Source organism: Pithys albifrons, chromosome 28 (assembly GCF_047495875.1).
Source record: "Pithys albifrons albifrons isolate INPA30051 chromosome 28, PitAlb_v1, whole genome shotgun sequence".
Lineage (NCBI taxonomy): Eukaryota > Metazoa > Chordata > Aves > Passeriformes > Thamnophilidae > Pithys > Pithys albifrons.
Genome location: NC_092485.1, coordinates 5,862,612 through 5,886,128, shown reverse-complemented (window position 1 = coordinate 5,886,128; position 23,517 = coordinate 5,862,612). Strand labels below are relative to the sequence as shown.

The following is a 23,517-nucleotide window of genomic DNA, read 5'->3' as shown; positions in this document are numbered from 1 at the left end:
GTGGGCTGTGGGGGAGCTGTGTCACAGTGGGGACATGAGCAAGGGCATGAGCCAGGCAGCTGGTCCATGAGTCTGTGCATCCCAGCAGGATGGGGCTGAGCTGCAGCACTTAGCAGTCCTGGAGCATTTTGCTGTGCTAGGGTGTGATGGTGAACCCCAGCATCCTGTCTGTGGGGGGAACAAGGAGCTGCAGCACAGGGCTGGGACACTCCAGGCAGCCCCTCACCCTCATGTCAGCCATCCTGCTCTTCCCTGAACACTTGGCCTCTCCAAGTCCAGTGCTGCAAGGGGGTGCAGAGACCCCAAAATCCCCTGAGGGTGAGCCTGGAGGGTCTCTGTGTGCCCCCAAAGCTGCTGGGGCAGGGGGTTGTCCCTCTCCTGAGGCAGACGGGGCCAGGGAGGGGGTGGCTGCTGGCGCCTCACCCCAGTGTCAGCTTAATGAACTGCTCCTGTCAGTCCCGCGTGTCACGGCGAAACTCCTCCTGATGTGCTCATAAATCAAAGTGACGGCGGCTCTTACCCCGGTGGCTGCACCCGCTCGGCTGCGGAGAATGCACAGCGAGCATGGGCGGTGCTCAGGACCCCCGGCTGGGGGGGCCACGGGCAGGATTTGGCCCTTGCACAGAGCCTGCTCCTCTGCTGGGTGCTGAAAGTCCCCTCTGGGAGGGGTTCAGGTGGCTTTTCCAGGGGGAGTGGAGCTTGTGGGGTGATGATTGAGGCGTCAGGTTTTCTGTAAGGCAGGCGCTGTAATCGGGGCTCTCCCCACCCTGCATTCTTCAAAGGCTTGGCTTGGAGGCCACAGGCTGGTGGATGGCTCTGCAGGTGGGTGCACCTCTTCACCTGTCAGAGGATTTAGAGGTCTGCGGTGCCACAGTTATTCCCTGATGATGGCAGATTGGCTTCCTCAGGTGGATGTGGTCCTTGGTTTGGCTCAGAGCAGCACCAGGATTCGTATCCCCAGGGCTGGTCCCTGTGTTCATGGTCTGGTGAAGCTGGAAGGATGTACACATGGATTTGAAGCATGTAAAGTTCCAGGTTCAGCTTGGACAACATCATACCTGCCAGAACCACATTTGGATCAGAGTTGCCTGGGGCTTGGAGGGTCCAACTCCACTGGGCACAGCTCTGGTCAGGCCAGGCTGGGAGAGCCCAGCCAGCCTGTGGGGCTCAGGAACATGTCCAGGGATCCTCATGACTTCATCCACTCCCAGTTCCTCCTGCTGCACAGCCTGGAAGTGACATGAATGAGGCTGTGCTGGAGCAGAGCTCGGGCTTGCCCCAGGCCCCCGGGGAGGGAGGTGGCAGGAACTGGGAAGAGGAGGAGAATCCCATCCTGTCCCATCCCATCCCAGCTGCTGTTTCAAACCAAGGTGAGGACATGTGTGTCCATCCCACGTGGTGGCAGAGCATCCCCTCCACTGGGAGGGTACACCGTGGGGGACAGAGCTGCCTCTGTTAAAGTCCTCTGGCTGCAGCCTGGTCCTGCCTGTTTTCCTCTATCTTGCTGATCCCATGGCCTGAAGCCCTCTTGGCTCAGGAGCGAGGGCCAGCGCAGGGATTTCTCTTCACTGAGCAGAAATTGCTTTGATTTGTGCCTTAATCTTTAAGCCTTCAAGGTGCAGAGTTGAGGCAGAGTCAGGGAGGATCCAGACGTGACTCTGGAAGGACAATTCTGCCATGGCCAAGAGGTGGACAGGACAGGGAGAGTCTGCACATCCCTCTGAGGCTGAGAAACTGGAATTAAACTGTCTCTGTGCCCTGAACAGGACCCATGGATGGGCGTGAATTTGCAGAGTGCAGGGGTTTGCAGGGCAGTGTCTGGATCCTGTCCTCTCCCTCTGATTCACAGAGCCACAGCTGAGCATCCACAGGGATCCGCCTGGATCCCGTGAGCCCGGAGTGCTGCTGTGGGTACAGCAGCACGTGCTGCTTCCAAACTCAGTCATGGACTGGGATTGCCATGGAGAGTCTGTCTGCTGTTCCTTGTTGATGCAGCCTCGGGGATCATCGGGAGATGTGCCAGGTCCCTGGGATTCCCAGTACATCAGGGCATGAATTCCTACAACGCTCAGAAGAGACAAGGACATTTCCTATTGCAAAGCTCTTGTGCTCATCAGTAAGGACATAGACATGAAAATACTTCTTTAGGGGGCTGCAAAGTGCCCCCACTCACGAGTGCAGAGATGAGGGGATGTGCCACTCCCTGCCAGCCCCGTCTGCCCAAACAGGGGAGCTCAGGGGGTTCAGGGGGTCACGGAGCCGCCTGCCCTGCTAATGAGGCCGGGCAGCCCCGGGGCAGCTCCCCTCTCCTGCCCAGCTCGGATTAGCAGCTGCCTGTCCCCAGCCCTAATTGAATTCTCTCCCCTTCACTTAATTCTCATGGATTTCTCGGCGCCTCCCCAGGGACCAGTCCTGCCTAACTAGTTTAGGGCCAGTGATGCTGGTCAGGGCATGGCTGGCTGCTGGGGATGGAGGGAAGAGTCCCCTGCCTGGGGGCTGCCTGTGGCTGGAGTGGGGGCACCGGTACTGGTGCTGGGCACCCCCTCCCCTGCGGTCAGTTGGTTTCAGCCCCTCACCAAGAAGGGGCTCATAATGGTCATTTTTGGCAAATAGGAATAATTTTCTGGCTTAAAAGAGTGATCTGTGCATCCACACTGCCTGTTGGGTGCTGGGACCCCCCTTTTTTACAGCGATGTTGCAGCTGAGCCTCCCCCATGGAACCCCACGGCTGGGCTTCACACCCCCTCCCAGCACAGCTGCTTCTTTGCTCTGAGCAGCTCCCAGCTCCGCTCACTCCCTCTCTTTCCAGTGCTTTATTTTTCCCTTCCCCTTTTCCTTTCCTTCCCCTCCTCTTCCGATAGATCAAAGCCTCCGTCCGGCTCAGCCGCGAGCTGAGCAGGCCCCACGGCAGGATGGGGGCACAGGCGGCACCCCTGGCTGCCAGCACCCCCCAGCGTGGCCTCCAGCCCCTGCCTGCCCCGCCAGGCTGGCTGTAAGGAGCCTGGATTTGTCCCTTTTGTCTCGGCAGCCGTTGGGGAACAAGCAGCTGGCCTTCCAGCAGCAGCTCCTGCAGATGCAGCAGCTCCAGCAGCAGCACCTGTTAAACCTGCAGCGCCAGGGGCTGGTGAGCCTCCCACCGGGGCAGGGCACGGTGCCCCTGCAGACCCTGCCCCAAGGTAAGACCCCTGCCTGGGGTGCCCAGCACAGGGTGGGGCCCAGGGCTGCAGATTCCCCTCCTGTGGTGACAGGGGCTGGGGAGGGGCTGTGCTGTTGCTTTTCCTAATGCCCCTGAAGTTTGCAGTCTGATGGCATCAGTGGCCAGAGCTGTGCAGGGTTGGGCTCCTGAGTACCTTTGGCATGACTGACATAGGGTGCCAAGAGGTGGGGAGAGGGATCTCCTCCCTTCTGGGAACAGCTCTGTGTGGCTCCCTGGGTGCTGAGAGCACCCTGTTTTGGTCTCTCTGATGCAGCTGTGCAGCCTCTCCTTGCCACTGCCAGTGTTGCCTTGCCACTGCCACCCTAACCCTAACCCTTGCCACTGCCAGTGTCATGGGCTGTGCCCGGCTTTAGGTAATGGTTTCCCAGTGCTGGTTGGGGTCTGGATAGCTGAGCTGTACCAGGGGGCAGGGAAGGAGCCTGTGGGTGCCATGGGTTCTGCCCCTCTGACACCAGGTGCTCTCTCCCACCCCATAGCCGTGTGCCCCTCGGACCTCCAGCAGCTCTGGAAGGAGGTCACGGCCGCCCAGCCTGTCGAGGACAGCATTAAGCAAGAAGGTCTTGACCTCACCACCAACACCTCCAACTCTACCTCGTTTTCGGCCGCCAAGGTCTCGCCTCCCATTTCCCATCACCCTCTGCCCAATGGACAGAGCACCATGCACACGCCGAGAAGGGACAGGTAGAGCCGGGTCGGGCCTGGCACTTTGTGTTTTTATTCCTGGAGAGGTGGAAGGAGCTGGGATCTGTTGGCTGTGGGGTTGGCAGCAGGGCTGGGAGGGGTGGGTGGGAGGGATTTCTGCCCACCCCATAAACAAGTCCTGGTGCTGTTTTGTTGCTGTTTTGTTGTGCCCATGTGTCCATGGAGGACAGTGAGCCATCACTGGAATCTCCCGTGGGTGCCTGAGGGCTGTCCCCATGCACAGGAATTCTGGAGCATCACGACTGCCATGTCTGATGGCCCCTTTCCCTCTTCTGCAGCTCTTCCCACGAAGAGACCCCCGGCTCCCACCCACTCTATGGCCATGGAGAGTGCAAGTGGCCTGGCTGTGAAACCCTCTGTGAGGACTTGGGACAGTTTGTCAAGTAAGTGTCCCCTTTTTGGGGTGGTTTTTTTTAAAGAAGGGGACAGCTCACATTCTGAGGCTGGGATGGAATGGAGCTCCAGAGGGGAAGACCCTGGAAGTAGGTCCTGACACTCCAAAGTGTCTGCCCCAAGCTGGGAGACTCCACACAGAAGAAGAAAACACACCAGACGTTGCTGCTGGAATTGCCCCATCCCTGGAAGTGTCCAAGGCCAGGGTGGACAGGGCTTGGAGCAACCTGGGGCAGTGTCAGATGTCCCTTCCCATGGCAGGGGGTGGAACTGGGTGAGCTCTGAGGTCCCTTCCAACGCAAACCATTGGCTGAGTGGATGATTGCAGAGCAGGAGGGCCCCATGCAGGAGGCAGGAGCGCCAGGCCCTGGCAGCCGGCGCGGGGGGCTCAGCTCCCTGCTGGGGGCACAGGGGCAGCAGATGGCAGCGCGGCAGCCCCGCTGACAGCGCTTGTGGGCTCCGGCACTGACTGATTAACTCTGCTGTCGGAGAGCCCTCTGCCAGCGTCAGGGTCAAACAAATTGTTTTCACGCTTCGTCAGAGGTTTACTTAATTAGTTCATTTGCAATTAGATCTCTTTGTAGCCAGGATTTTTAGCAAAGACATCAGAAGGAACTGACGGGCTTTCTCACTCCTTCCCCCGCCTCCCCGGCTGTCTGCTCAGCCGAGGCGCCCGGTGTGCGCCGCGCTCTCCTCACCCAGATTTTGGGGTTTCACACACTGATCCTGCCCTCTGCCATGGTCTCAGGGCTGGCTCTGGTGGGAGCACCCCTCCGACCTCACCAGCCTCCTCATTCCCATGGAAGGAGCTGGGCAGAGGCCTTACAAGGGAGGATGAAGAGATGCAAAGGCAGCCAGGGGAGGTTGGAGTGGTGAGTGAGGCTCCTGTGTCCTCCTTCCTCTGCCTCTGACTCACAGGGTGAACCCAGATAAGGCATCTCCTCCCACCTGGCAGGGCATGTTTGAATGGCACAGGGTAGGTGAGGAAGCTCCGGTTTGGAAACTGGAGCTGGAGTTGGCAGGGGGTGGCCAGGCCTGGGTCACAGTGCCAGGAGAGCTGTGCTGAGCCAGCCAAGTCTGGGGGATCCCTGCATCCCACCTGCCTGTCCCCTGAACACAAACTTGCCAAGGGGCAGCTTCCCAAAAACACTGGTAAAGGGTTTCTGTCCCATCTCCACCAACATGGGGATCTGTGTGGGTCTGAGACAGGCAGATAGAAAACCTCCAGCTCCCAAGGCTGAGCCCAGCTGGAAGTGGACGTGGCCTTGAGTCTGGGCACCAGCTTTGAGGCTCCTCTGAGCATCACGTTCATGAAGCAGCTCAGAGAGCCTCAGTATTGGAGTGGAGAGGGGCAGCCTGGCCTTTGAGCAGTGATGTGAGGGTGAGGGTCAGTGGGAGTTGTCTCCATTCCTGCTTGGCACAGCCTAGGCCCTGGAGAAGCAGCCATGCCCTTGGTCTGCCATGCAGGGAGAGGACCTGGGCTGAGCCACTGGGGGGGTTTGCTCATGTAGGGGCTTGGCAGCTGGTCCCAGTTATCTGACTTGTTTGTGCAAGTTGGGACTGGAAGGCTCTCACAAACAGTCGGGTGAGTCTCCCGCCTCTTCCGCATCCAGACGGAGGGTGGGGAGGTGCTCCTGGGGCGCCGTCCCCTGGGATCTCTCAGCAGAAGTATCTCAGTCTTGATCTGGAGAGCATTCGGCCCATGGCCCTCAGAACACTGCAGCATCAGATGTCACCTTTCAGCATGTTCCAAGGGTAGCATCTGCCCAGCATCCCCTCTCCAACCCATCCCACCCTCCAGTGAGGACCCCCCAGGTCTGCACTCACCCCAGCAAGGACATGGCCTGGCCATGTGACGACCTTGGGGCTGGTTCCATCCTCAGGCTGCTCTTTGTTGGGTTTGGGGGCGAGGACCCCCACGAGGTGAGGCTGGGATGTCCCTGTCTCTACAGCAAGTGACATCCCCATCATCTACTGCCAGGAGTCCTTCCCCTCCCCGAGGAGGAGGGAGAGTGTTGAGGACCAAAGGTCTTGTGCTTCATAAACATAAAGCACCTCATAAACACGAGGTACAAAAGTGGTAGGATGGGGAACACCCTGGAAATGCCACCCTCTGCCTTCGGGGGTTTCCTTAGAGGGTGTAAGTCAAACTCCATAATGCCGCCTTTGTCCTGGAAACCTGCTCCTCAAGTCCTCCTGCCACCTCCTGCCAACAGCCTTCTCCAGGAAAATCCGTGGGCTTTCCATCAGCCAGCAGCTGCTCCTTAGCACTGTGGTGCTGCCACAGGCAGGGCTGGGTGGGTATGGCCGCCCTCCAGCCCAGGTTTGGGGAGGTGGCACAACCTGGTTTGCTTGGCCACCTTTGTGCCTCAGTTTCTTTTCTGCCCATCCCGCTTTGGACAACAGTGTCAGAGCATCCTTAAGCAGTTTACAAGTCAGGGCTCATCCCAGGTGTGGCCCCAGTGGAGGGGGAGCATTTTGGACATGTCCAGGCATAACCTTCCATGTTCTCTTCCCCAGACACCTCAACACAGAACATGCACTTGATGACCGAAGCACGGCCCAGTGTCGAGTCCAGATGCAAGTGGTACAGCAGCTGGAGATACAGGTGGGTGCTGCCCCTGCTGCCTCCATGCACACAGGTGTCAAAAACCATCTCCTTCCCACTCTGTGCCTTGGCTGCTCTGCTCAGGAGGGGGTAGTGAGGTTGGGGACCATAACCACCACTTGGGGACTTGTTTTAAACATCTTTCCCAAACAGAAGTGCTGGCCCTGGGCTATGTTTGGGTGCAAGTCAAGCCCCCAGGAAACTGCAAACTGATTCCCCCCATAGCAGCATCCCTGTATGACTGTGATGAGGCTGAAGGAAAGGACAAGCCGTCCCTCCTGCCCAAAGTGTCCCTGTGGGTACAAGGAGATGCCACAGATCAGGAAGGCACATCCTGCCAGGAGTGTTCATATGCCCACAGGTGGGACATGAGCTGTGCCACCTCCATGGGAGCCACAGGGCCACTGGGATCCTTGGAAATCAGGCCACTTATTTTGGTGGCTGAGAGTGGTCTGTGGAGCCCAACTTCGGGGTGCTATTTTTGGAAAGGCAGTTCTTTAAATAGAACCTCTCACAGCAACTCTGGCTCCCCGATGTGTTGTGCATAATTCGGTTAATAGAGAAGGGAGGGGAGCAGAGGGGAGGAAATCGAGAGTTTTTGTCTCAGGACTTGAAAGCAGGACAGGGTAGGGGCTGTCAAGGGGTCAGTCACCAAGACCCTCATGGTGTGATAGTGCCTGGGTGCCCAGCAGGGGCTGGCAGGAGGTCAGAGTGGTGTATGTGTGACTTCACATGGTATACTGGCCCTGGGGATGGTGGGATGTGGTGTGGAGCTCCCTTTGGAGGCCCCAGCCTGAGTTACAGCAGCTCAGGGGGCTGAGGGACAGGGGGACACAACCAAACCTTCCTGGGTGGGGAGGCTGCAGCCCCCTGGGTGATCCCTGCAATCCATCCTGCTGCCCAGCCCTTGCCAAAGCGAGAGGTTGAAAGCAATTACTGGGGCTTAAAGAGGAGAGGGAAAGGAAGGGGGGGGGGGAAGCTGAAGGGCGAGCAGAGCTGTGTGTGCAGAGAGGAACCTGCCACGGAGCCACCAATTATAAAGTTTTGAGCGCGGAGCTCCCGCTGTGCCGGCGCGGAGCGTCTGCATCACGAGGGGAGACCTGTCAGCTCTAATGAGCACCAGGACAGCACGAAAGCATCTGAGCTGCTCCAAACTTGCAGCAAACTCCGCTCTGGCTCCTGCCTTTAACTCCTTCCTCGCCCGGCCCCGGCGCCTGCCCGGGGACAGGGCTTGGCTGGTGGGAGCCGGCAGTGCGTGGGGAGTGGCCGAGCCCCGAGCTTTGAGGGGTCATGGTGGAAAGGGAAGGTGACGGGAAGAGAGCAGGTGTCAGATCCCATCGCCTCCGCAGGGCTCAAAATCTCTCCTGGTGCCACAGTGAATATTTCACCCTTCTGCGCACTCTGGGGAGTAAACAGGCGGGAGGGCGCAATTAAAGCGATGTTGGGCGTCCGGGTGGATGGATGGAGGGGTTGGTGGGGGGACGGGGCAGCTGGAGAGCAGGAGGAGGGCAAAGGGGATGGGGACAAGAGTGCCTGGGAGGGACCATGGGGGCCATGGTGAGTGGCTGTGCTGGTGAGTGGGAGCATGGAGGGATGGGAAGTGGCTCCATTTCACCAGAGATTTTCCATCTAACTGCACACACTGAGCTGGAACGGCCTCCGTGCGCCTCACAGTGGGTGCTGCATCCCCCACAGAGCCACAGACCCACTGGGGCTCTCAGGAACCAGCATGAGGCAGGAGGTGGGACATGGGAGACACAGAGAGGGCTACATGCCCAGACCAGGGCTGGGGGCTCATTGGCAGCTCCTCCATTTATGGGCACCTCCATGGGGAGTTCAGCACTGCATCACCATCTCCCTCCTGCTTCTTTCCTCCCACAGCTGGCCAAGGAGAGCGAGCGTCTCCAAGCAATGATGGCCCATCTGCACATGAGACCTTCAGAGCCAAAGCCTTTCAGCCAGCCTGTAAGCGTGAGTCCCCTTCCTGCCCTCTATTTCCACACAGCTGCCCCCTCTCCTCCCTTTCCTCCTCACCGCTGGCTGTTGTCCCCTCCCTGCCCTGAGCATGGTCACCACTGCATGGGCTCTTTGGGAGGGACATTCTCCATCATGCACAGCCTGGTCCCTTGTGCTGGTGCACATCAAGCAGGAGGGAAATGCAGCCTGTGTCAGTGTGTTGTGCTGCTTTGCCAGCTCTGGCATGGAGTGGATGCGCCCAGTCCTTCAGGTGCATCCCATCCTGTTGTATCCTCTCCTGCAGTTGCATCCCCATCCCTTGCTTGTATCCCATCCCTGCCAAGCCCAGCAAGTGTTCCCCTGAGAGCCCCTCCCTGCCTGCTTTGTGTCATGAGCCAGCTCAGCTCTCCCAAGCTCCTGGTGTGCCAGTGGCTCTCCCAGCCCCTGCCTTCCCAACCACCCATCCTCCCTCCCCGCTGTCCGTGCAGCTGAACCTGGTCTCCAGTGCCACCCTCTCCAAGAGCACTTCCGACACGTTTCCCGATGGTTTACCTCATCCCCCCACCTCTGCCACGGCGCCCATCACCCCCCTGCGGCAGGGCCCCTCCGTCATCAGCTCTTCCACTTTACACAACGTGGGGCCCATCCGCAGGAGGAACTCGGAGAAGTTCTGCACCCCAATATCTTCAGGTGAGCTCCGGAGTGGGGCTCAGCCCCCTCCATCCTGCAGTTCTTGGGTCCCAAAGTGGGTCCCTTCACCCCTTGCCCTCCCCTTTCTTGTTGCCCTGCAGAACTTGCACAGAATCACGAGTTCTACAAGAACGCCGACGTGCGGCCGCCCTTCACGTACGCGTCGCTCATCCGGCAGGTCAGTGGCTCTGCCTGCTGAGGGGTCCAGCCCTGCACCCCGAGACCTGCCTGTGGGACACTCGGGCAGAACTGTGCTCTCCCCCACTCTCTCAGTCCTGGGGCAGCCCCCACATCTGCTGAACCCCCAGTTGTGCCCCTCCTGCCTCACTGTGGGATGGGCATCAAACCCCACCAGGGCATCGCGAGTGATGCTCTTGTCCTCCCTGTGGTCCCTCAGGCCATCCTGGAGACCCCCGACAGGCAGCTAACGTTGAATGAAATCTATAACTGGTTCACGCGGATGTTTGCCTACTTCCGGAGGAACACGGCCACCTGGAAGGTGAGAGCAGCCCTGCCTGGCACCCTGGAGTCACCCCATCCCACCCAGGCTCTCCCCATCCCACCTGGGACTGCCCGCTGCAAAAGGTGCTCCAGATTATTTGGGCACTTCTGGTAAAGGACAAGTTTATTGCCCAACTCTGAGATGGTGCAGGAAACAATTTTGTGGATAAATCCCCATTTTTCCTCCCCAAAATGCATTCCGTGGTCTGTGGGGACACGTCATCCCTGTGCTGTAAAATCCTGGGCTTTTCTGTGAGCTGAGGGTGGAGGAGAAAGGCAGAGATGAGAGAGACACTTGAAACAGCAAATAAGGTTAATGATAACCTGGGGGCAGGTGACACTGCTGGGCTGAGAGATGTGGTGGCCTGGAGTGCAGGTACTGGTCCAAAGAGATGGATAGAGAGTGGGGGTGGCAGGGGAACTCCTCTGCCAGACCCCAGGCAGGTGCCTGTGCCCATCAGGTCCCCCCAGCTGGTGCGTGGTGTTGTACAGGCAGGTACTGAAAGTTTCTGTCACTGAGGAGCCCTTTGTCACCAGCCTGGGCTAATGGAGGTGAATTTTAGGGCAGCATATGGGTGCTGAGGCTGCTTCCCCTTTGGTTATTTGATAATTGAGAGCTGAGAAAACACATCTCAGAGGAGCAGGGGATTGTGGAACAAGCAGTTTCATGATTCTGTGATTCAGTTACTGCCTTGACCAGGGAAGATTTATTTATTGTTTCCTGCTGCATAGACTTACCGAGACAGCTCAGCTCCCTCCTGCTCAGGGCAGCAAGGAGTGAAGTGGCAGAGGGAAACGTGTTAGTTTAAAATAAAAGTAATTGGAATCAGCGAGGGGCAGGCAAGGTGGAGCATTTTGGGAGGGTTGAGGAGGAGGAATGGGTTCTCCTGGAGCCCAGGGATGTGTCGCTGTGGCAGATCCAAGCTGAGATCTGCAGGAGACTTTAGGGTGAATAACAGGCATTTTGGCTCCCCACACTGTGAGTGGCCCCTGAGTTCTGCACAGCCCATCCAGAGCATCCTGGCACTCTGGCTGGGAGGAGGGCAGTGCTGTGGAGCTGGGCAGGAGCTGTTGGGTGCTGGGGCAGCTCTGGGGCTGCCCATGGGCTGTGTCGGTCTGGAGTGCCCCTCGCTGCACATGGACAGCACTGCAAGTGCACCATGAGCATCACTGGCCACTGCCACCACTGCTGCCACCCTGGCTTGGGGACAACCCTGGACCAGGGACAGGGTGGGCAGCAATGGAAGCACTGGGGCAGAGCTCACTGTGGCCATCACCATTCCCAGGGCAGCACTTCACCTGCCCCAAGCCTCAGTTTCCCCCTCTCTGGAAGGAGATAATGGCAGGTGAAATGTCTTTTTCCCACCTTTTTTTATTAGCTGAAAGGAATAAGTATTTTGGGAGGTATTTGCGGCTTCCCCATACCCCATGTTACCAAGGGCAGAGTTGGAGAAGTGCATCCCCCAGCCCTTCTGCTTCCCTTTTTTTTCCTTCATTTTTTCCTGTTCTATCACCGAAAGGGATGGCAGGAGATTAGAAAGAACTGGAGTGGAGGATATTTCCCTTCCTAACTTCAGTGTCCAAGATCAGGCTTCTTCTGGAGTGGGATACACAGAAAAAAAATGTGTAATTCCTCTCTTTGAAAACCACCATTTCTGCTGTGGCTTCTCCGTCATCCCTGGGGATGGGACAGGGGTGCTGGGGACCAAGGTGGGTGCCTCATCCCCACAGCTGGGGGGTACCCACAGGGAGACCCTGGCACAGCCGAGGGATTGGGTGGAGGGTGTAAAGCAAACATCATTAGAGAGGAGAGATGAGAAGCAAACAAAGCAGCCGAGTCTGGCTCTGAACAAATACTCTGTTGAAATACAAAAGCCACATTGGACTGAGGCACCATAGGGGGATCCCACGTTGTGGGGGCTTGTCTGGCACCTCCTTCATGTCTGCGTGGTGCTGTGCTGCCCAACCCAGGATGCTGCCAGCACAGGTTTGAGGCTGAGTGGTGCCTCACAGCAGGGCATGGCCCAAACAGAGCTTGTCCCTTTGGGTGACAGTGACAGTGGTACTGAGCTGAGACCCCAGGACCTGACTTCAGCCACACCAAGTGTTGGTTGAGAGGCTGGGCCAGCAGTTTTCCCCCAAAAATCACATCAACAGCACCAACTGAGCCCAAATCTCCTTCCCCAGGAACCCTGGGAACTGCTTATAAAGTGTCCCCTTTGGGCTGGCTCTGCCAAAGGGTGCAAGGAGCCAGAGCCTGTCCCTGCTGCCTGTCACCATGTCACCCAGCCATCGTGCCAGCACCAGGCACCATGGCACAGCTGGAGGACGGGTGGGTGGGTGGATGGAGGACAAGGGAAGAGCCCAGCTTTGTTTGTTTTTCTTCTTAAATGAAAAGCAAAAGGGGTGATGGTGCCATCTGATGAGTTTCTGGGCACTCTGGCACTTGCCAGCACGGGGGGGCTCAGTCCTTGTGTCTCCTTTTGCCTTGTTGTGCTGGCCAGCTCCTTTGTTTATACAGCCCCCGTTCGACCTTTTAAATTGCTGTTAATGTTTTAGCGTAACGAATTAGTCTCTCATCACGAATCAGGACTCGAAATAAAAAAAAAAAGAGAGAAAAAAAAAACCCTCCGAGGCCAACTTCCTGAAATTGGGGTCATTCTCATTTGCAAGGCAGAGAATCTGAGAACCTTAATGCAAGGAAATTTATTCAAAGGCAGAGCCCCGGCGTGATTAGGCCCTTTGTAATTATAGCTCGGAGAGATTCCACTCCAGCCTCCTGCCTCCCTCATGGATTAGCAAGTGAGTCGGAAAAATACACAGGATTTAATTAGAGGCAAATTAAAATTGGTAATGAAATAGGGGCAGTAGCAAATGGCAGGGAGTTGGAAGGGGAAAAGGGAGCTGGTATCTCTCGGGGCTGTGCTGTCTGCCTACGTGTGTGTCTCTTTATTTTACATTTAGAAATGTAAAGATGGTCGATGTAAAGAAGAAAGGGAGGGAAAGGACCAAAATGGGAGGGTGGGAGAAAGCAAAAGAAAGGGAAAGATTAGCTGGTTTTGCCAAGCATCACGAGAGCTGCAGCAGAGAGGGTGGCTCTGCTCATGGTCCTTGCTTCTGCCACTTGTCCAATACTGTCCCCATCTTCCTCAGCATCTGGCCAAGGTCCTCAAAACGGGATCATGTCCCATGTGTGGTCTGGGGGCTCAACACCTCAACCCTGGGTGCTGATGGGGTGAGGGAGCACTCACAGCAACCTTGGGTGGCTTTGGGGAGCGTTAGGGTGGCCAGGACAGCCCAGTGTGGGCCTGCAGGAACTGGGCACAGAGGAGGATGGTGGGGAAGAGGAGGGTGTGGGCAGTGGGATAAGGTTGATGCCGCTGAGCTGCTGCCCCCTCTGCCCACAGAACGCCGTCCGCCACAACCTGAGCCTGCACAAGTGCTTTGTGCGTGTGGAGAACGTCAAGGGAGCCGTGTGGACTGTGGATGAGCATGAGTACCAAAAGAGAAGGCCACCAAAGATGACAGGGTGGGTGCTCCTGTGCTGCAGGACACAGCCAGGAGCTGTGCTCACACCTGCCCTGTCCCTAGGCCAGGAGAGCTCAGCCCTGCATCCTTCTGCTTTCTCTCTTTCTACAGGAGTCCGACCTTAGTCAAAAATATGATTTCAGGACTCAGTTATGGAGCACTTAATGCAAGTTACCAGGTAAGGACCCCGTCCTGTCCCTGGCAGGGTCACAAGGGCACCAAACCCCTCTGCACTCCCGTTCTTCAGTCTCACATTTCATCAGGAATTGTAGTGATGGACAAGGGGAATGGCTTCAATCTGAAAGGGGAAATTTAGGTTAGAGATAAGGAAGTCCTTCCCTGTGAGGACAGTGAGGCTCTGGCACAGGTTGGCCAGAGAAGCTGTGTCTGCCCCATACCTGAAATTGTCCAAGGCCAGGTTGGACGGGGCTTGGAGCAACCTGGCATAGTGGGAGCTGTCCCTGCCCATGGCAGACAGTGGAACAAGATGATCTTTGAGGTCCCTTCCAACCCAAACCATTCTGATTCTGTGATCCTCCGTGCTCTGTGTTGCAGGCTGCGCTGGCAGAGAGCAGCTTCCCCCTGCTCAACAGCCCCACCATGATCAACACCAGCTCAGCCAGTGCCATGCTGCACGTGGGCCACGACGACGTCAGCAGCACCGTGGAGCAGGTCAACAGCAATGGCAGCAACAGCCCACGCCTGTCCCCGCAGCAGTACAGGTCAGCCTGGGGGAGGGTGGTGCTGGCAGGGGGTGCTGGGGGGTTTGGACGGTGACATTTTGGGCACTGGGAGTTAGTTGCTCATTGCCTCCCATGGCTCCTGTGCCCTGGGTGAGGGTTTTGGACTGAGATCTTTGTAGGGTTGTGGCTGGTGGGACTGAAGGCTTCCCCCCCACAGCCACCCCGTGCACGTGAAGGAGGAACCAGCCGAGGCAGAGGATGACAGCAGACCTGTGTCGCTGATGGCCACCACCAACCAGAATGTGACGATTCCCGATGACAGGGACCTGGAGGAGGAGCTGCCAGTGGAAGACTTGTCCTAAGGACTCCTTCCTCCTCCCCACTGAGGGGCAAACCCTTCCCACCCTCCCGGCCGGAGACCAAGCGACGCTCCCACCTCCCCAAGGTGACCTTCGGCGTTAACCTGTTCTTTAAAGGCACTTCCGTAAAGCAAAAGGGTTTTCTTGGGGCACCAACCTGTTGCTGCCAGCGTGTCCCTCACGCTCCCACTGCCCGCGCTGCAGCCGGTGACTGACCGACCCCGCCGCAGGGATGTCCCGCGGCACGAGAAGCAGAAACCCAAGAGCTGGACTTTTCCCCCCTCCTCCCTTGGTTAGTGACTGGTGAACGAGGATGGTAGGTTGTTTCTGTCCGAAATGGTCCCTCCTTCCCTCCCCGAGTGGTGGGCACAGGGAAGGCACCTCCGTCCCCTCTTCCCTGCGGTGCTCGGCCGCCTGGCGAGGCTCGAGCCCCCGGGGGAGCAATGGCAGGAGCCCACTGTCGATGGCAGGAGCCCACTGTCGTCTCTCCGTCCCCCGGTGGGTTTTGCACTAGGAGGGACCGTGGACCCTGCCCACGTGCTGCCTCCACCCAGCTTTGGGGGAAGAAACAGGGCTGAGTCCTCTGCCTGTGCTCTGGATGTCAGGCTTGCACCGTTGTCTTGAAGCTGGGGAAGGACAAGGATCAGCCATTGGTGGGGCGGTGTTCCCTTTGCCTTGTCACCTCTGGCCAGTTACCAAACTGCCTGGCTGGCAGAGCGGCCTCCCCAGGTTCCTGCCCTCCCCCAGCCCCACAGGCTGGTGGGGGGCTCCTGGCCCCCAGCAGTGCTGCCCATCCCCAGCCGACTGCCAGCGCCAGCAGCGAGGACACGGCTCGCCCCTTCCTGCTCAGCATCAGCCGCAGCGGTGACACCTCCCAGCCCACACCGGCATGGCCAGTGGCCCGACTTGGACTTCAGAGAATGGCTCCCGGCCCCCTGCACACCCCATTCCACCTCCAGAGCTGGAGCAGGGCCTCGGTGGAGCAGGAGAGCCACCTTCTCCTGGGGGCACCTGCAGAGGAGCCGAGGTCACAGCATCCTGCTGGGAGCAAAGCCACCCCTGGTGGATCCCTGTGGTGGCCACACCTGGCCATGGCCCCCAAGCCGAGCCTGTTGCAGGGAGGCTCCTGCTTTCTTTTCTTTTCCTTATCCTTTTGTGTGTGTCCAGATGGGAAGATACCAAAAGATTTCTAGAGACAGAAGGTCCATAGTTCAGGTGAACAGATGGTATGAATGCCAAAAAAAAAAAATTAATGAGAACAACACAACCAAACACCCCTCTTTTCCCTGCTCTTTCTTTCTGGGGTGGTGATGGGGGTACCCAGTGCCAGGCTCCTCCTGGCGGGCAGGGTGGCATCCCCAGTGCCCTGTGCTGGCTTCAGGGAGCATCACCCTCCTGAGGAGCAGCACCTTCCTTGGGGAGCATCACCTTCCTTGGGAGCAGCACTTTCCCTGGCACAGCCGGGCTGGCACTGCCTGTCCTGGCACACAGTGGGATCTTGAGGGACTTGCTGTGATGGTCGTGAAGCTGCTTTCGTGTTTGAACTCAGCTTCAGGCTCTCCCAAAGTGATCCCAAGGGATGCTCCATCCCTCCTAGACCTTGGTATGCCGGGATGAGACATTCCTGGGGGGCTGTGGCACCAGGACATGGGGCTGGCACCCTGGGAGCAGCGTGGAAAATGCAACACACAGCTGTGTCTGTCCCCACGTGTCACCTCTGTGACCTCCCTGAGAGGCTCCTGGTGCTGTGGGATGTCCCCAGGGTGAGCCCATACTCGACTCACCCTTTTTGCTGCCTGTGACATCCTCAGTACCCAGGTGGCTGCAGAGAGGAGGATCCCTGTGCCACCCCCTGTGCCACCCCCTGTGCCACCCCGGCACCCTCGGGGAGCAGCGGCCACTGGGGAGGTGACAGAGCCCGGTGGGGCTGTTAATGGTGGTCACCGAATCCCCCCGGCTGAGGCTGTGCAGAGGGGCCCTTTCCCATTCCCAAATCCCGGGTTTTCCCTTCTCGTCCCGCGGGTCCCCAACACCCCTGTAGGTGTCACCCGCGCTGCTTCTCCCGCTCCGCGGCGGCCGCGCCGGGACGGCCCCGTCGCTTCCCTTCCCTGCCCTGCCCCTTCCCGGCCCCGGCACCCCCCGGGCTCCGCCGGACACCAAAGACCCTGCCCGGGCCGGGGGGAACCACCCGCCCCCCCTCTTGCTGTGCGGAGCCCTGGCCCCCCCTCCTGCCGAAGGAGCTGCGAGGCTGGAGGCACCGTGGATTCTCCCCACCTACTTTATTTCATCCTCTATTTTCTTACTCCCTTTTTTCCTCTTTCCCCCTTTTTTCTCCTTCTTTTCGTTTTTCTTTTTTCCTGTTTTCTTTTTTCTTCCCCCTTTATATTTTTTCCTTCCTTTTTCTTTATTCCCCCATTTTTTCTCTTTTTTCCTTTTTCCTCTTTTGACTCTCCATTTTTTCCCCCCATTTTTTCCTTTCCCCCCCCCCCATATCTTTTAAGTTATTGTAGTAACAAGTTTACAGCTGGCAGGGGGTTGTTTTTGGGGGTGGCATCACCCATTGCTGCTTTAGTCGTACGAAGGAGCGGGAGGGATGGACAGGCTGGACATTGGGGTGCAGTGACCCCCTCCCTGCTGCCCAGCCAAGGGTCACCCTCTGCAGGGAATGACCTGCCTCCATCCAGGAGTTGGGGATGTGGGGTTGGCATCTCCCTGGTGGGTGTTCTTGTGCCAGCACTCAGTGTTCAGACCCCCCCTCACTGTTTGAAGGAGGTTGCAGGAGCTGATCCTCCTCTTTGCCCTTCCTGGTCCTTTTCCCTCACCTTCCTCCTGCTTTTTAGTTTTTTGGCAGCTTTGCACCCTGGATTCTGCATCAATCCAAGGTGGCCCTGGCACTCTGGTATCGCTGAGCCCTCCTGGGCTGCTTCCTGGGAGCGTGAGGATTTTTTTAAGCTTTTCCAGAGGTACAGACACCCCTGAGATGCCTCCCAGAGCCTCCAGATCCCCACAGATTCAGCCAAAATCCCTGTGTGCCATCATCACCCCCGGGCCCAGTGAGGAAAACCTGGCACCTTCCCCTCTGTGCTGAGTATTCCCAGAGGTTTTCAGCTGCCATCCCAGCTCCCAAGAGCACTCCCTCTATATATTATATATATATAAATAAATATATAAATATAAAGGAGTTTTTTTCTTTAAACACATGCACAGATTTGGACAGTCCTGTGGCTCCAGCTGATGCCTCTTTCCTGGGAATCCTGGTGGGTGATTTCAGGGGAGATGTGCCCGGTTTGATACTCAGGGGTAGATTTAATTCATCCTCTTACCCCCCACCCAGCCTGGCCTCCTCTGCAGGGTCCCACCTGAACCAGGTACTGTGCCCCCCCACCTCGCTGCCCCCACCCCTCTCACCCCTCTGGTTGATTTTTTGCTGGTTTGAATTTTACTGATTTCTGTGTGTCTTACCTCAAACACAAACCGGAGGGAGGATCAAGGACCAAACACAACGTGTGGCAGAATTGTATGTCTGTATATATTGAGATATATATATTCTGGGTTTAAACCTACCAACAGAAATGGCTCTTTTGGGATTTTTCTGTATTTTTGTGTTTTATTTCCTGTTTTTGCCCGGCCCAGGGCACATCAATGAGGGGAGGCTGTGGGCACCTCTCTGTATGTAAAGGCATTTTTCTGGTATCTCCCACTGAAGGAATTACTTATTTTTCCATGTGTTTTTTTTTTTCAATGACTTCTTCCCCAAATAGCTCGAATAGGTACCCAGGGGAGGGGGTCAGAAACCAGTGCTCAAAGTGGGGGGGTGCTGGTGGCACTGGGGGCTGCTGGGGAGGCTGGTGGAGGCGGAGGGAGAGCAGCAGCTGAACCTGCGTTGAACCAAAGGGTTTCTTTGCTTTGTTTACAGCCCTGGCCAGCCTCACGCCCCAGAGGCTCTCCCTGGGTCTAGGTTTTTGTCCTGGAAGTGTTGGGGAAGGTCGAGACAGGCCAGAGCCAGGGGCTGGGGGACCCTCCACCCCTCGCAATGCCCGTGGTGGCCCCGGGGGAGTGCGTGGCTTGGGGACATCCCACCCCCGGCTGCTCCGGGAAGCGCCAGCCCTGCCACAGCCTTTTCCTGTTTTTCCCCATTTTTCCCATCCTCTCTGGCGCCGGGTGGGAAGGTGATGCTGGGGAGGTGGGCCGAGGTCCGAGGGGCCGGAGGGTGGGCGGGGGGCGGGTGTGTACAAAGCGACCCTTCGCTGCCTCCCTCCCTCCTCGCGCTGTATAAAGGAAATCGCCTCGCTGTGTATTTGTACTCTGAGCTCGGTGTGTCTGCGTTGGCAGACGGTAAACCCTTGTACAGTAGGTCTAGCTGCATGTAATCTGTATGGACAATGGCATTATAAAATGCAATAAAATAAATTACCTATCGTGCTGCTGTGCTGGCTGCTTTCTTGGGGTTATTGGTTTAAAAAATGGGCATTTTTACAGGATCATTGAGGTTGGAAAAGACCCCCAAAATCATTGAGTCCAACCTGTGACCAATCACCAGAGCACTGGGTGCCATGTCCAGTCATTCCCTTAACACCTCTAGGGATTGTGACTTCACCACCTTCCTGCCCAGCCCCTTCCAATGCCTGTAGAAATTCTCCCTGCAAATCCCTGAAGGCTCTTCAGCAGTGAGGGAGTGATGGCCTGGGAGGCAGAGGGGAGAGAAGTCACCTCTTCTGTTCTGTCAGTGCTTGGATAACGTGTGGCTACAACAGCCCTGGGTATTTGGATCCCTAAACTCTCTCTCCCAACTTGCTCCTTTGAGCACCACCACATGAACTGGGGGAACTGGTGGAAATCCCGTTTCTCTGACAGGCTCCCCCAGTTGGGATGGGATAGGTTCGTTTGAAATCTCAGTGTTTGTTGGGGCTCCAAAGGCAGGGCCAGGTTTGCAGCCTCAATATCTGCCCCTTAAAAACAAACAAAAAAAAGTGACATTTTGGCACTTCCCTTGGGGAATCAGCTTCCCAGGACATCAAGGCTTCACCATCAGGAACTTCGGGTCATTGCCTTATTTTTTCCCTCAGTCTGAGTCCCAGCCAGAGCTGCAGCAGCAAAGAGGGGATGGGAATGAGGTTCCAGATTGCAGCCTGCTCAGAGCCCCCCGAAATGGCTGCTCCCATCTGTGTGCAGCCCCTGCCAATATTAACAGACTGTTACATCCCCTTTCCCTCCGCCGCTCCCTCCCCGCCAAACTCACTTAATCTTTTTTCCAGTGGCCCTTTTCCAGGGCTCTGAGCTGGGTCCAACTCACTGGTGGCTTCCTGGGGTGTGCTGAACATGCCTCTGCAGCGCCCCACCACCCACCTGGGGGGCTGTGCCAGTGCCCATGGGTGCCCCAGCATTAGGGGGCTGGTGTCCCTATCCCCCCACAGGGTCCTTGTCCCCACCAGCTCTGCAGTTCCCTGGGGAGGGCACGGGAGCATCTCTGGGGGGAGCATCTGGCTCTGATCGATTTAACACTTGGAGCTTTTAACTTTTAAACTAGAAACTTTTTCCCTTTTTTTTCCTGACGTGAAAGTTTTGCTGGTTTGATTGCTAAACCAGTGTGTGGATGGGGGGGAGAAACTGGGACCAGTCAACCCCTCCCCTCAGCTCCTGGTGCAGAGTAACTCCTTGCACCCAGAAAATGCTGGCAGGAGGCACCCACCCTTCTCCTCTTCCCTCCTGGTGCTCCAGAGCTGCATCCACGTGGATACCACCCTTCTCTCCAGCCAGCTCAATGCTTTGCTCCAAATCCATGGGATTTTCACACATCCCTGAAGCACAACTGGGAGGGAGTCTCTGCCTTGAATTCACACAGCCATCACAGCTTCCAAATAGCTCAAAAGAGCCAAAAATTAAAAAGGAGGGAGAGCTTCAGGTTGCTGGTATTTTGTTTTTAAATGAGCATTAAGTAATTCGAATATTGGGGACAGGAGGGAAGTGGGTGTGAGAGAACCATGTCCTGCCCACAGGCAGATCCAGCAGCCTGCGGTGCTTGGGGGTGTTGGGGGCCCCAGAGCAGCTCCAGCCAGGGGAGCTTTGCTGGCCCTGCCCAGGAACACTCAGCATGAGTCCCCAGGCACCTGAGGGGCACCTCCCCATCCCTGGCTGTACCAAACCCTCCTCAAGGCGCTTCTTCCCTCCTCAGCCCCTTCCCTGCAAAGGGCCACAGCGATGCTCAGTCCGTGGCTGGGATGTGGCCCTGTCACCCCACACCTCCTGGGACACTGAGACCCCAAGCTGTGGTCCCCAGTGGTCCCCAGGGTGAGTGGCAGTGAGGGGCTGCCCCAGAGTGCACATCATCCACCCTGTGCCTCTGCCCCCAGTCCCAGCACCTGCCCACGGCCCCCTAGGACAGAGTGTGGCACAGAGGGAGTGGAGGAAGTCTTTAATTTTTCCATCTTCCAAAGCTGAATGTTCATGGGGCCCCTCTTTTTTTTTATTAAATGTCCATTTCCTTCTTTTTCTTTTTTCTTTTTTTATTATTTACAGAAATAGCTCGTGACTCATCAAAATCTTTCAGCAGTAACTGTAAAACAGTGGGGTCATTCACTGCGAACCCAGCGAGGCAGGCAGAGCCTCCTCCCCCACCCGAGGGTTTGAGGAGCTTATTTTGTTTAGAGACTCTGTGTGTGCACAGGGACGGTAATTCTGCTGCACAGACCGGGGGGATGGCTCAGACCCCGAGCAAACACGGCCGGGCTGCACAGCCCAGCCCTGAGCCGGGACCAGCCCCGGCCGCGGCGCGTTCAGCGCTCGCTGCGGCTCCGGGGGTGCTGCATTCCTTGTGTTCGCATCACACGCGTTTTCTCTTATTTATTTATTTTATTTTCAAAGGTTCGCCGAGGGATAGATGCCGGGAATGTTGCAAAACCCTCTTTGAACTGGAACTACGAGGCTTTAGTGCTAAATCCTCGCCGGAGACGGGAAGGTCAAAGAGGTTCAAATCTCCACCACCCTCCAGTCTGGGGGATGGGGAGGTACAGAGTGCTGGGGACCCTCAGGCCCGGGGCGATGGGGCACAGACCTGGGGGCGATGGGGCACAAACCTGGGGGTGATGGGGCACAAACCTGGGGGTGATGGGTGCTGAGGAGCCAGGGGCCATGGGGTGCAGAGCTGGGGCCATGGGGTGCAGAGCTGGGGGTGATGGGTGCAGAGCTGGGGCCATGGGGTGCAGAGCTGGGGGTGATGGGTGCAGACCTGGGGGTGATGGGTGCAGACCTGGGGCCATGGGGTGCTGTCTCTACCCCCCCCCCCCCACCACCACCACCTCGAGTCACAGCCGAGAGCTGGGAGGGCTCGGGTGGATTTACTTTGGCAGCGGCAGCGCCGGGAGCGGAGTTGGACGCCAGAGTTTGTGAATGTGGGTCAGTGCAGTCACACACCTACAGAAATCGCCTTGTTTTCCAAAACCCAGCCAGCTCCCACAGCGTTCCTGAGAGCGCAGCCGGCCCGGGTGCAGCACAGGATCAGTCTGGGTGTAATCACTGTGGGGTTAAGGTGGACACCACAGGGTGCCCCCAGCCCCTCTCCCACCCATCCCAGCCCCCTGCTCAAGCTGCTCGAGGGGAATTGTCTTTACAGGGGGTGATACTTTGGGGCAAAAAACTTTTGGTTTTGAGGAAAATGCTCGTCAGGGTTATGGCAGCAGAAAGCTGCTGGCACCATCACGCTGTGCCAGATGGGTGGTGAGTGAAAGGAGGGTGCAGACTCGTTTTGCAAGGTTGGGTCCTGCCCTTGGCTTCGCTGTGATCCCTGTCACTGGGAGGGGAAGTCGTGCTGCACCAGCAGGGCCAAGGGGAGCACAGCACCGTGGCCCCTGTGTTGCTGTGGGGAAAGTCCTGCAGCTCTCTGCCCCCCAAACCCCTACAAATAACTTTCCTGCATGGCACAGCTCCCACTGCACAGGGGGGAGCTCCTGGACCACCAAAGTTGTGACTCAGTTTCCCAATTACTCTGATTTTTTCCTGGGTTATGAGGCCGAGCCGTCAGCGTAGAGGAAGAGGGATGCTAATTCCCACCCAGCCGTGCAGCCTCACGGCCTGAGCTGAGCACGTGGCAGCTGCATTTCCAGCACCACCCTTCCCCAGGCAGAGCATCCCCTGCCCAGGCTGGATCCTCCACCTCCCGCCAAGCTCCGGCAGCCCCAGTGCCCCCGGGCCCTTCTCACACCGAACTCCTTTGTCCGGCGGGGCCGCGCCCCCCGGGGCTGCCCAGGGGAGCGAGGGCGTGTGTGCCCGGCAGGCCCGGGGTGTCTGGGCAGGTAAACAGAGAGGAATGTGCGGCGGCAGCGCGTGGGGCTGGTGTGGTGCCGGTGTGAGCCTGGCGTGACTCAGCCACTGATGCGGGCACACCCCAGGGCCCTGCCCGCCCGCAGCATGCCCAGCTCTGAGGAACGCTGTGAAAGCTGGCAGGGTCCTGCTGCAAAGCCGTGTCAGGTGAGGGCAGTGACCCAGCTCCCGCTCCGGTGGGATGGCCCGTGCTGGGGTGTTTTTCCCAGGGCTGGGGAGTCACAGTGTCACTGGATGCTTCACCCTCAGTGACAACAACACACAGAGAAGGCTCTCTGCTTTCAGGATGGAACTTTTGGAAAGGTCCTGAGAGTCGGATCCCCTGCAGTCCTGCTTTGTGCCCCAGGCTGCCTCATTCCCACTTCCCGACCCATTTCCTTTCCCTGTGGCCGCAGCGGTGACGTCTCAGCGCCTTCCCCTTGTCCCTCACCCCACTAAATGTTGCACCAGAGCGCTGGTGACAGCTCCGATGGCAGCAGCGTTGTGGCACCACCGGGCAGGAGGGAACAGGGATGTCACCAGGGCTGTCCCCTGGGTTCAGCCCTGCTCTGGGAACCGGCGCCG

At 57.7% G+C, this 23,517-nt stretch overlaps 1 protein-coding gene across 2 annotated transcripts in view; it reads left to right on the top strand.

The window, feature by feature from the left end:
* Window positions 1-16,411, top strand: part of FOXP4 (forkhead box P4) — a 55,697-nt gene extending 39,286 nt beyond the window's left edge. Inside the window, exons 6-17 of one of the 2 annotated variants that reach the window (XM_071578508.1) lie at window positions 3,029-3,176; window positions 3,694-3,898; window positions 4,198-4,302; window positions 6,833-6,920; window positions 8,802-8,885; window positions 9,365-9,566; window positions 9,668-9,744; window positions 9,964-10,065; window positions 13,475-13,596; window positions 13,707-13,773; window positions 14,151-14,317; window positions 14,496-16,411. In XM_071578508.1, coding sequence (XP_071434609.1) covers window positions 3,029-3,176; window positions 3,694-3,898; window positions 4,198-4,302; window positions 6,833-6,920; window positions 8,802-8,885; window positions 9,365-9,566; window positions 9,668-9,744; window positions 9,964-10,065; window positions 13,475-13,596; window positions 13,707-13,773; window positions 14,151-14,317; window positions 14,496-14,640 — 1,512 coding nt within the window. In that variant the 3' untranslated portion in view covers window positions 14,641-16,411. Of the gene's footprint in view, window positions 1-3,028; window positions 3,177-3,693; window positions 3,899-4,197; window positions 4,303-6,832; window positions 6,921-8,801; window positions 8,892-9,364; window positions 9,567-9,667; window positions 9,745-9,963; window positions 10,066-13,474; window positions 13,597-13,706; window positions 13,774-14,150; window positions 14,318-14,495 lie in introns of both variants that reach the window. The other variant, XM_071578507.1, reaches the window with a different exon arrangement.
* The last annotated feature ends 7,106 nt before the right edge of the window (window positions 16,412-23,517 follow it).